The 12,563-nt window shown below is 56.3% G+C and overlaps 1 protein-coding gene and 1 long non-coding RNA gene across 2 annotated transcripts; one reads left to right on the top strand and one right to left on the bottom strand.

Moving 5' to 3' along the window:
* The first annotated feature begins 114 nt into the window (after positions 1-114).
* LOC145527617 (uncharacterized) lies at positions 115-12,277 on the top strand. Its single transcript, XR_014069780.1, has 4 exons — positions 115-4,621; positions 6,842-7,099; positions 7,723-11,245; positions 12,011-12,277. It is a non-coding gene; the product is annotated as an uncharacterized LOC145527617 (long non-coding RNA).
* Positions 2,146-4,327, bottom strand: LOC145527470 (uncharacterized). Its single transcript, XM_081545532.1, has 3 exons — positions 3,861-4,327; positions 3,149-3,461; positions 2,146-2,897 (listed from the first exon to the last, which is right to left on the bottom strand). The coding sequence occupies exons 1-3, from the start codon at positions 4,269-4,271 to the stop codon at positions 2,269-2,271; spliced, it is 1,353 nt and encodes a 450-aa protein (XP_081401658.1). The 5' UTR covers positions 4,272-4,327; the 3' UTR covers positions 2,146-2,268.
* Positions 12,278-12,563: the final 286 nt, after the last annotated feature.

Raw genomic sequence — 12,563 nt, 5'->3', positions numbered from 1 at the left:
GTCCTGCTGGGGTAGGGGAAGGGGTGGGGCCGGGGGAGGTCAGGCTCCAGCAGTGGGAGGGGCTTGAGGTCCGCCTGCGGCAGTTGGTGACGTTCCTGCTCCCCTCAGGGCAGAGCCGCCGGCCTGAGAATGAGGGCGCTGCTGAGCTCAGGGGCTGGGATGGCCCGTTGCTGCTGTGGTCCCAGAGCTCCCCCCGAGACCTGAGGGAAGCCGTCTGCCCGTGAGTCCTCTCCCGCTTGTCTGTCAGCTTGTTTGAAGCATGCTGGGTTTTCTGCCCAGCTGGCTAAGGGGAGTCCCTGGAAATGCAAGGGTGTGGGTTTTGGCAGACTTCAGGGAAGACATGCCAGATGAGCCTGGGAGACTCCAGCTTAAGCTGGATTCAGGAGATATCTCTTCGGGCCAGCTAGTAATTGTAGGATAAGCCTAATGAGTCTTCACAGGATGAAGAGAGTAACGTGCCAAGGTAGCAATCGATGTCCTCATTCGAGAGGATGAAGCTGGTGCTCAGAGAAGGGGGGAACTTGGCCACAGCAAGGAGGTGTGCAACCAGACAGAACCCCCCAGATCCGGCCATTGGAGCTCAGGGAGGCCACTGGTGTGGCTTGTCCCTGTGGCAGGGCCCGAGGCAGGCAGCCCACCCTGATTCCTGCGGGGGCCTGACTTGGGAAGTGCCATCTGGTAGCTTTGAGACTCACCAAACCAAATTGCACTGGAGAGAGGAGGGACACCTTCCTTCATCCACCCCCCACCCCCGCCGGATTCCCACATACCCTGACCCCTTTCTCTCGATTTCGGAGCCATTTCCAGAGTCCCGCTCATATGACCTCATTTGAAGTGCACTGTGGACGGGCTGCCATCTGCAGCTGCTACCACAGCAGCCAAGGGCTTTAGCTCCCGACTACCTCCCTTCCTTTGGAACTTGGGGGCCCTCTACTCCCCACTTGCACACCACAGACCTTTGCTGAGGATTGTGGGGACCCTCACTCAGTTTGCAGCACGTTGTAGCCATCCCTGTCCTCCCTTGAAACTCAGCTTGTGAGCTCCTTTGGAGCAGCGTGGCCCACCTGGCTGCAACGGAAGAGACACAGCTGACAGTGAAACAACAGCTTAGATCTGAGAGCCGGAAAGCTCTGTCAAAAGGGACCTCCCTCTTCACACCGTAGAGGCTGTAGGAGCCGCCAGGCTTTCGGAACCAGTGCTGGGGCCAAAATGACTCCACAGCTGTTTTCCTTCCTGGGGAGGGTTCTGGCTCGAGTGGGAATGGCTCAAGTCTCCTAAGGTTCTGAAAGCCCACTGTGTGCAGATTCACGGTACACAGAGAGGAAAAGGTGGAGTCCTAGCCTGGAGGTGGTCACAGCTCACGGATGAGCCAGGCAGGCAGGCAGGCAGGGCATGAGAACACCTGAGCTGCCTTCATGAGTGAATGGTGTGGGGGCAGAGGAAGAGAAGCCGGTCTGCTCCCTCGTGTGGTGCCCAGGGCAGGTTGTCCCCAGAGGAAACCCTTACGACGGTGAGGACTATCACTGCTGTTTCCCAAGGGGTTCCGTCGGTGCGTGTCTTCCCCGGAGCGGTCAGGCCGTCTCTCAAGTACACTGGCCATGGGCATTGCCTCTCCTTGGAACTTCCCATGTGTTTCTCTTTTTTATGGAACAGTGATTTTCTAGAGTGGTTCTGGGCCACAAGGATGTTGGGTCATTTTCTAGCCTTCTGTCATGAAGAACGCTTTCCTGGGCATGGGGGTGGTTTGTTGTTCCAGCTCCCTTTCTTGGCTTCTTTTGGGAGCTGGTGCAACAAGAGGAGCTCAGCCTCTGCCTTCTGGCTGAGATGTCACCCTTCAAACAGCAATGCCTGCCTGGAGATAATGATGGCAGTTGCCAAAAGGGCTTCGTTTGGCACATGGTATCTTGAAAGGACGTACACCGTCCTTTCAGCTATCAAAGGCTAGTTCAAATGACATAAAAATGAGAACTCTCCAATGGAGTCTTACAGTAGGTGGAGAGTCCGAAAAACACTCCTTCAGTCATTTCGCTGAGAGTCACTGATTGGGGACACCAAGAATATAGGAAGGAATGCAGAAAGAAAAGATGAAATTGTGTTCAGGATCGGGGGGAGGGATGAACAGGGCGTGCTTGCCTTGAATCCAGGCTTTGTTGGGGGGTGGGGCATAAAGATGGAACGGGTCTGAAACTACAAAGTGGTGATGGTAACACAGTATCACCAGAGTTACACAACAGTGTTCCCAGATTGCAACAATGATGAAACAGTTTACTAATCCCAACTTAACCAACAAAAATACAGGAAACCATACAAAAAATAAAACATCACCAGAAAGGTGGAAACAAACCACATGCAAAGCAGTTCAGGGGAAAGGAACTCCATGTCCCCTGGGGGCAGACCGAGTTGCCGGCATCCACGGTGAGCAGACAGGGATGGAGGCTGCAGAGCCGACCGCTCCCCTGGACGTGGTGTTTCCGGTAAGGGCTCTGGGTCTCTGTCCAGAGCGGGGGCTCTTTCTCCCTGCAGGGCTGGGTGAGTCATCGTGGGCGTCTGGGTGTTGCGCGGGAGCCAGGGCAGGCTCTCCCTGCCGAGGCGGTGACTCTTCCTCTGCCTCGGGTTCTCTTGCCAAAGCCCGAGCAGGTAGAGGTGCACGTGGAGGTGGAGGTTCTCGCTGAGGGGGTGGGACATCAGTGCCTGGGGCTGGGGGTCCTGCAGGCACGGAGATCCGATCTGCCCGGTGTGCTGGCCAGTACCCAGCTGGCCTGGTGTCTCTGCGAGGGCAAGTCTCGCTTCTCCATCTGCCCTCGGTGGATCCCTGGGTCCTGCACCTGGAGCCACCACCTCTTTAGGGACAGGTCTGGGAAGTGGAGCCTGGTTCCAGTTGGAGGCCAGTGCTAGAGCTGGGGGAGAAGCAAAGTTTGCCCACAGGCCAGCCTTGGCATGTGCGTACCCCGGGACAGAAACCTTCCAAGAGGTTCCCAAAGAATACCCAGCGTCAGATGTCTTTTGGGACTGAAGTGTGCAAGATGGGGGGCGGGGGGTGTGAGGCCAGCGCTTGCTGCAGGCCCAGCAGCAGCTTTCGAGGACTCGTCCCTGTGTAGCTCAGCACCCCTCCCCACACACTCCCGTGCACCAGCCCCAGCGTCCTCACCTCTGTGCTCTGGCGTGCTGGGCTCCAGGTCCTCCTGGTGCCTCAGAGGCCGGGGTTCTCTGGACTCTGGGTCGGAGCCGGGTGTGCTGAGCTCCGTGGCAGCCTCAGACTGGGCCGCCGGCTGTATCCTGGGCGGTGTCTCGGCAGCAGGCCTTCCCCACCTCCGCGTCTCCCCCGGTGGGGCTGATGCCTCCGTGGGCACGCTGACCTGGAGCCTGCACTGGGCCTCACGGGCGGGGGGGTGGTGCTCCGACCCCTCCCTCTGGGAGCTGGATGGGGTGTCCCCGTCCTCGGCCTCATCACGTGGGAAGCTCTGCAACGACAGTGACCGTCAGCCAGCCATGCTGGGAGTTTTCCGAGCTGGGCCTGGCCAGTGGAGCCGCTGCTTCTGCCTGCTCGAACTTCTCTTCCCAGAAGGGTCAGAGACGTGTGTCTGCTCAGATCCCCACCCGGGAGGAAAGAGACCCATCTGAGGGTGTGAGGTCAGCCTGGCCGGTCGGCGCTGCCCACACTCTCCCCATCCCGCCCAGCCTGCTCTCCCCTGGGGTGTGGACACAACTTGTCCACAGGCTTCTGACCCCACATCCGCCTGGGCTTCCTTGAGGGAGACACAGCCCGAGAAACCCGCATCCCCCCACACAGGCAAAGGACCCGGTGTTTCCGGGTGGCATGGGAGAGGTGGCCTGGCCCGGCCTGGGGCTCCCCGTGTTACCTTTCTGTTTCTCCGGGCAAAGGGCCAGAGGCCTCTCGGGGGTGTCCTGAGCCAACGTCGACAGGGTGCCCACGCACACTGCCTGTGAGCTCTCCTGAGGCCCCGGCCTCTGGGCAGGGGCAAACAGCAGAACATCTTGGCAGCAAGTGATCTGGCTGGGGGCTCCTCTCCGCTCTGGAGGCCTGGATACCCGGATTGCGGGTTCTGTTGGGTTCTGTTGCCGGCAGGTGACATCATTTCCTGGGGTTCGTGCTGAGGTCCCTTCCTCAAAACTTCCCAAGGGAATCTCTGGGTTTCTGACTGCTCGACCACCCCCCTTAGGCCATGTGCAGGCACAATGACACCCACACGGCCCAGCCCACAGCCCTGGGGAGGCCTGGGTTCAGCCAGGGCCTGAGCTCCGAGGACCATGCTGCTCTCAGACCAGGCTCCTTCTTCTCATAAGTGGTGTGGCCCTGGACAAGCATATGCCCCTCAGGGTTGCCCCAGTCTCTCCATCTGCAGAGTGGGGGTCATTCTCCCATCTGCTTCCTAGGTCTGTCGGCCTACGAGCAGCTCCATGCCTTTCCACCTGGGGCCGATATCACGTGGAGCTCGTGTGCTGAGACTTCAGAAAGAAAGATTCCATCCAGGGCTGACACAGCACAGAATGGGGCAGAACGAGGCCTGGATGCGCCGTGGAACCCAGGAAAAGGCACTCCCCCTCCTGACTGTTTTGAGACCCCGCATCCAAGTTGGAGGACCGAAAGGAAGACTCGAAGGTCTCCCTCTCTTATAGAAAAGAGTAGCCAACTTTCTGGTCCTCTGTTTCCATTGAGATTCTGTTCAAGGGTCCCAGCTCGGCTTCTGCGGGTGGCTGAGCTTCTAATGGCTCCCTGCGTTCTTGTCTTTTCCTCTCCAAACCTTCCGTCCTTTTCCCCCTTCTGGGGTGGAAGGGCGCTGTCATTGCTTCTACCTTCGAGACAGATTGAGGAAAAGTCTGGACCATCGACTCCTTTCCTCTCTTTGGTTCCGTGTCTCTCTCTGGCTGTGTCCCTCTCTTTTCCTTTCTCAATTCCGTCTGTGTCTTCCTCTTTCTCTCTCGTGTGTGGATGGATGGATGGATGCTAGGGATGCACATGTATATGATTAGATGAGGGTTATGTTTTAGGGATAGGTTAGAGGGAGAGAAAGGCTTTAGGTCAGAGTTGGTCATGGGGGAAGGGTCAAGGGTGGTGGTGGTGTTTCTTGGAATCTGAGTGCTGTGCATTCTTCGTCTCTTTCCATATGAACCCCTTCTCAGATGTCTCTCGTGTTCCGTTTCCTATCTTTTGCATTTGTGAATGCTTAGCCTCTCTGTTGTGAAGAGGTTCCATTGGATGGAAACCCAGTGGTGTACTTCGTTTACCTCTTTCCCTTACTTGAAGAGACCCATTTCGACCTCCGCCCAGCAAATGGCAAGGAGACTCTGATGTTAAGGAGCCTTTGACCTACGCTTCTTTCTAGCTATCTCATGACCTCAGTCTTTAGGGTGAGGTTTTTCCCCGATATTGAGGTGGTATGAGATCAAAACCAATAGCGTTCTTCAGATGTAGCTGTCTGGTTTTCCCATGGACATTGATTGAAGAGGCTTTCTTGTTCCCATTTGGATATTCTCCCCGTCTGTGTCAGAGATGAGTTGACCATGGATGCTGGGGTTTGTTTCTGGACCCTCAACTTTATTCCATCGATCTGGATCTGTGTGTGTTGTTGTATTCCCAATAGCATACTGTCCTGCTGCTGCTGCTGCGGCTAAGTCACTTCAGTCGTGTCTGACTCTGCATGACCCCATGGCCTGCAGCCTACCAGGCTCCTCCGTCCAGGACATTTTCCAGGCAAGAGTACTGGAGTGGGTCGCCATTGCCTTCTCCGATACTCTCCTGAGGATCCTAGTTTGGTCGTCTAATTTCCTTTCACACAACCTTGGATGTCCGTATCGGGGCTTTTTCGTCGGATTGTATTGACAATGTAGGCTCTTTTCTGTTTCCGTACCCCTTTTGCAATTCTTTGTTCGGTGCGAAAATGCATTGGCATTTTGGGAGGAATAGCATGGAAGCTGTGGATTGCCATGTGGGGCTGTGACATGATTTTCCCAATAGGAATTCTTTCAAGCCCTGAGCACAGCTTCTCTTTCCAGTGATTGGTGTGGGCTTGATCTTCCTCCTTCCATCTCTCGCCGTTTTGTGAGAACAGGTCCATCCTTCCCTTCTGGGGTAGATGGACTCGTGGGTATCACTTCAGTGAATGGCATTGGCAGTGGGGGTGATAATTCCCTTCTCATTGGAAGACTTTGCTGTGAGTATTAGAAATGCAAGTGACTTCTCTTCCCCTTCCTCCCTGTCCATGTCTCAGAGCCACCGGGAAACAGAGGCCTCATCCACGGTCACACAGGCCTGAGGGGGTGCAACTAGACTGTTGTTTCTTCAGGCCCTCAGTGCTGGACATCATCCGGGATACTCTGTGTGTGTCTTCCTCCGTCTGGTGTCCCTTCAGACCTTTCCCTAGTTTTCACAGGCTTGTTGTGTTGGCGTTCTTTGTCTGTTTGGAGACACATCCTTGATAAGCTTTGTGTTTCCACTCATTCGTCTCGCGATGTATGACCTGTCTTTTGCTTTTGTCATGAGGTTTTCCCACAGTAGATATCTTTGATTTTGCAAAGTCCACTGTATTCTCTGGGTTTTTTTTGTGGACTGCCTTTTAGTTTTGTGTGTGAAGACTCAAAGCACGTGTCCGGTTTCTGCTCATTGTTCTTCTAGATTTGTGACAAGTTTTCATGGAAAGTTTGTCTAGGGATAACTGGAAGTGAACTCGGTGTAAGGTGTCAAGTCTCCATCTCCATTCATGTCATCCCCTGCAGTTTCCAATTCCCTGTTCCTGAGTGGTTTTGGAGACCTTGTGGGAAGGTTGGTTGCATTGGAGTTTGCATTTCCACCTTGATTCGATTCACACTGTTCTGCCCTCAGGGACACTGTCAAGGGGGAGTGAGGAGCAGCCTGCATTTCCAGCAGTGACCACACGGTGGGGCGAGTGCTGCTCTCCCCTCTGGGAGCCCCAGGCCACAGGCATCCCAGTGAGGAGCCAGCTCTGTGCTCAGCTGAAAGGAGTTAGTCTCTCAGGAGCCTCGGAGCCCTTGCCTTTGGATCACCCAGGGTGGGCATTTACTGGGACAGAAAAAATTGCCCTGAATTCCATGGACGGAAGAGCCTGGCTGTGTAGAGTTGGTGAGTTGCCGTGAATCAGACACAACTGAGGACACAAAAATTCAATAGATTAAAACACATTTTGGGGGTGGGGGGCAGTGAAAGTGGGTGATGTGGGTTTTTTTGTCTTATATAATAGCCAAGGGAAATCTAGTTTAAACCTAAATTCACATAGATGGGAAAGGTATAGCGCTCCGTCAACCTATTTAAAAAAAAAAAAAAAAACTACTAAACTTTTCTGAAAGTTTATTTAGTAGCTTCCTTGAGCAGTTTATTGTGGAGCATTTATTTTTTTTCTGTGACATTGGCCTCATTAAAAATTAAGGTTTGCCTTTACTGGATAATTTTGTTCATTGGTTTCTTAGAGAACCTTGGTAATCTTTGAGTTTCCTGGGGAGTATTGTCACATGACCTGGCCCTGGCCAATCGGTGCGTTCCACCTCCCTGGCCACTGTGATTGGCTCCGGGCTGGGGCAGTGCCCAATCGGGGCCCAGGGCCGGGCCTCACGTTGGAAGCCAGGGGAAGACGAGCTCTCGTCCTGCTGGGGTAGGGGAAGGGGTGGGGCCGGGGCAGGTCAGGCTCCAGCAGTGGGAGGGGCTTGAGGTCCGCCTGCGGCAGTTGGTGACGTTCCTGCTCCCCTCAGGGCAGAGCCGCCGGCCTGAGAATGAGGGCGCTGCTGAGCCCAGGGGCTGGGATGGCCCGTTGCTGCTGTGGTCCCAGAGCTCCACCCGAGACCTGAGGGAAGCCGTCTGCCCGTGAGTCCTCTCCCGCTTGTCTGTCAGCTTGTTTGAAGCATGCTGGGTTTTCTGCCCAGCTGGCTAAGGGGAGTCCCTGGAAATGCAAGGGTGTGGGTTTTGGCAGACTTCAGGGAAAGACATGCCAGATGAGCCTGGGAGACTCCAGCTTAAGCTGGATTCAGGAGATATCTCTTCGGGCCAGCTAGTAATTGTAGGATAAGCCTAATGAGTCTTCACAGGATGAAGAGAGTAACGTGCCAAGGTAGCAATCGATGTCCTCATTCGAGAGGATGAAGCTGGTGCTCAGAGAAGGGGGGAACTTGGCCACAGCAAGGAGGTGTGCACCCAGACAGAACCCCCCAGATCCGGCCATTGGAGCTCAGGGAGGCCACTGGTGTGGCTTGTCCCTGTGGCAGGGCCCGAGGCAGGCAGCCCACCCTGATTCCTGCGGGGGCCTGACTTGGGAAGTGCCATCTGGTAGCTTTGAGACTCACCAAACCAAATTGCACTGGAGAGAGGAGGGACACCTTCCTTCATCCACCCCCCACCCCCGCCGGATTCCCACATACCCTGACCCCTTTCTCTCGATTTCGGAGCCATTTCCAGAGTCCCGCTCATATGACCTCATTTGAAGTGCACTGTGGACGGGCTGCCATCTGCAGCTGCTACCACAGCAGCCAAGGTCTTTAGCTCCCGACTACCTCCCTTCCTTTGGAACTTGGGGGCCCTCTACTCCCCACTTGCACACCACAGACCTTTGCTGAGAATTGTGGGGACCCTCACTCAGTTTGCAGCACGTTGTAGCCATCCCTGTCCTCCCTTGAAACTCAGCTTGTGAGCTCCTTTGGAGCAGCGTGGCCCACCTGGCTGCAACGGAAGAGACACAGCTGACAGTGAAACAACAGCTTAGATCTGAGAGCCGGAAAGCTCTGTCAAAAGGGACCTCCCTCTTCACACCGTAGAGGCTGTAGGAGCCGCCAGGCTTTCGGAACCAGTGCTGGGGCCAAAATGACTCCACAGCTGTTTTCCTTCCTGGGGAGGGTTCTGGCTCGAGTGGGAATGGCTCAAGTCTCCTAAGGTTCTGAAAGCCCACTGTGTGCAGATTCACGGTACACAGAGAGGAAAAGGTGGAGTCCTAGCCTGGAGGTGGTCACAGCTCACGGATGAGCCAGGCAGGCAGGCAGGCAGGGCATGAGAACACCTGAGCTGCCTTCATGAGTGAATGGTGTGGGGGCAGAGGAAGAGAAGCCGGTCTGCTCCCTCGTGTGGTGCCCAGGGCAGGTTGTCCCCAGAGGAAACCCTTACGACGGTGAGGACTATCACTGCTGTTTCCCAAGGGGTTCCGTCGGTGCGTGTCTTCCCCGGAGCGGTCAGGCCGTCTCTCAAGTACACTGGCCATGGGCATTGCCTCTCCTTGGAACTTCCCATGTGTTTCTCTTTTTTATGGAACAGTGATTTTCTAGAGTGGTTCTGGGCCACAAGGATGTTGGGTCATTTTCTAGCCTTCTGTCATGAAGAACGCTTTCCTGGGCATGGGGGTGGTTTGTTGTTCCAGCTCCCTTTCTTGGCTTCTTTTGGGAGCTGGTGCAACAAGAGGAGCTCAGCCTCTGCCTTCTGGCTGAGATGTCACCCTTCAAACAGCAATGCCTGCCTGGAGATAATGATGGCAGTTGCCAAAAGGGCTTCGTTTGGCACATGGTATCTTGAAAGGACGTACACCGTCCTTTCAGCTATCAAAGGCTAGTTCAAATGACATAAAAATGAGAACTCTCCAATGGAGTCTTACAGTAGGTGGAGAGTCCGAAAAACACTCCTTCAGTCATTTCGCTGAGAGTCACTGATTGGGGACACCAAGAATATAGGAAGGAATGCAGAAAGAAAAGATGAAATTGTGTTCAGGATCGGGGGGAGGGATGAACAGGGCGTGCTTGCCTTGAATCCAGGCTTTGTTGGGGGGTGGGGCATAAAGATGGAACGGGTCTGAAACTACAAAGTGGTGATGGTAACACAGTATCACCAGAGTTACACAACAGTGTTCCCAGATTGCAACAATGATGAAAAAGTTTACTAATCCCAACTTAACCAACAAAAATACAGGAAACCATACAAAAAATAAAACATCACCAGAAAGGTGGAAACAAACCACATGCAAAGCAGTTCAGGGGAAAGGAACTCCATGTCCCCTGGGGGCAGACCGAGTTGCCGGCATCCACGGTGAGCAGACAGGGATGGAGGCTGCAGAGCCGACCGCTCCCCTGGACGTGGTGTTTCCGGTAAGGGCTCTGGGTCTCTGTCCAGAGCGGGGGCTCTTTCTCCCTGCAGGGCTGGGTGAGTCATCGTGGGCGTCTGGGTGTTGCGCGGGAGCCAGGGCAGGCTCTCCCTGCCGAGGCGGTGACTCTTCCTCTGCCTCGGGTTCTCTTGCCAAAGCCCGAGCAGGTAGAGGTGCACGTGGAGGTGGAGGTTCTCGCTGAGGGGGTGGGACATCAGTGCCTGGGGCTGGGGGTCCTGCAGGCACGGAGATCCGATCTGCCCGGTGTGCTGGCCAGTACCCAGCTGGCCTGGTGTCTCTGCGAGGGCAAGTCTCGCTTCTCCATCTGCCCTCGGTGGATCCCTGGGTCCTGCACCTGGAGCCACCACCTGTGTGGGGACAGGTCTGGGAAGTGGAGCCTGGTTCCAGTTGGAGGCCAGTGCTAGAGCTGGGGGAGAAGCAAAGTTTGCCCACAGGCCAGCCTTGGCATGTGCGTACCCCGGGACAGAAACGTTCCAAGAGGTTCCCAAAGAATACCCAGCGTCAGATGTCTTTTGGGACTGAAGTGTGCAAGATGGGGGGCGGGGGGTGTGAGGCCAGCGCTTGCTGCAGGCCCAGCAGCAGCTTTCGAGGACTCGTCCCTGTGTAGCTCAGCACCCCTCCCCACACACTCCCGTGCACCAGCCCCAGCGTCCTCACCTCTGTGCTCTGGCGTGCTGGGCTCCAGGTCCTCCTGGTGCCTCAGAGGCCGGGGTTCTCTGGACTCTGGGTCGGAGCCGGGTGTGCTGAGCTCCGTGGCAGCCTCAGACTGGGCCGCCGGCTGTATCCTGGGCGGTGTCTCGGCAGCAGGCCTTCCCCACCTCCGCGTCTCCCCCGGTGGGGCTGATGCCTCCGTGGGCACGCTGACCTGGAGCCTGCACTGGGCCTCACGGGCGGGGGGGTGGTGCTCCGACCCCTCCCTCTGGGAGCTGGATGGGGTGTCCCCGTCCTCGGCCTCATCACGTGGGAAGCTCTGCAACGACAGTGACCGTCAGCCAGCCATGCTGGGAGTTTTCCGAGCTGGGCCTGGCCAGTGGAGCCGCTGCTTCTGCCTGCTCGAACTTCTCTTCCCAGAAGGGTCAGAGACGTGTGTCTGCTCAGATCCCCACCCGGGAGGAAAGAGACCCATCTGAGGGTGTGAGGTCAGCCTGGCCGGTCGGCGCTGCCCACACTCTCCCCATCCCGCCCAGCCTGCTCTCCCCTGGGGTGTGGACACAACTTGTCCACAGGCTTCTGACCCCACATCCGCCTGGGCTTCCTTGAGGGAGACACAGCCCGAGAAACCCGCATCCCCACACACAGGCAAAGGACCCGGTGTTTCCGGGTGGCATGGGAGAGGTGGCCTGGCCCGGCCTGGGGCTCCCCGTGTTACCTTTCTGTTTCTCCGGGCAAAGGGCCAGAGGCCTCTCGGGGGTGTCCTGAGCCAACGTCGACAGGGTGCCCACGCACACTGCCTGTGAGCTCTCCTGAGGCCCCGGCCTCTGGGCAGGGGCAAACAGCAGAACATCTTGGCAGCAAGTGATCTGGCTGGGGGCTCCTCTCCGCTCTGGAGGCCTGGATACCCGGATTGCGGGTTCTGTTGGGTTCTGTTGCCGGCAGGTGACATCATTTCCTGGGGTTCGTGCTGAGGTCCCTTCCTCAAAACTTCCCAAGGGAATCTCTGGGTTTCTGACTGCTCGACCACCCCCCTTAGGCCATGTGCAGGCACAATGACACCCACACGGCCCAGCCCACAGCCCTGGGGAGGCCTGGGTTCAGCCAGGGCCTGAGCTCCGAGGACCATGCTGCTCTCAGACCAGGCTCCTTCTTCTCATAAGTGGTGTGGCCCTGGACAAGCATATGCCCCTCAGGGTTGCCCCAGTCTCTCCATCTGCAGAGTGGGGGTCATTCTCCCATCTGCTTCCTAGGTCTGTCGGCCTACGAGCAGCTCCATGCCTTTCCACCTGGGGCCGATATCACGTGGAGCTCGTGCGCTGAGACTTCAGAAAGAAAGATTCCATCCAGGGCTGACACAGCACAGAATGGGGCAGAACGAGGCCTGGATGCGCCGTGGAACCCAGGAAAAGGCACTCCCCCTCCTGACTGTTTTGAGACCCCGCATCCAAGTTGGAGGACCGAAAGGAAGACTCGAAGGTCTCCCTCTCTTATAGAAAAGAGTAGCCAACTTTCTGGTCCTCTGTTTCCATTGAGATTCTGTTCAAGGGTCCCAGCTCGGCTTCTGCGGGTGGCTGAGCTTCTAATGGCTCCCTGCGTTCTTGTCTTTTCCTCTCGAAACCTTCCGTCCTTTTCCCCCTTCTGGGGTGGAAGGGCGCTGTCATTGCTTCTACCTTCGAGACAGATTGAGGAAAAGTCTGGACCATCGACTCCTTTCCTCTCTTTGGTTCCGTGTCTCTCTCTGGCTGTGTCCCTCTCTTTTCCTTTCTCAATTCCGTCTGTGTCTTCCTCTTTCTCTCTCGTGTG

Source organism: Giraffa tippelskirchi, chromosome 11 (assembly GCF_054371585.1).
Source record: "Giraffa tippelskirchi isolate mGirTip1 chromosome 11, T2T-mGirTip1v1.2.pri, whole genome shotgun sequence".
NCBI classification, from domain to species: Eukaryota; Metazoa; Chordata; class Mammalia; order Artiodactyla; family Giraffidae; genus Giraffa; species Giraffa tippelskirchi.
This window is presented reverse-complemented; position numbering and strand designations above follow the sequence as displayed.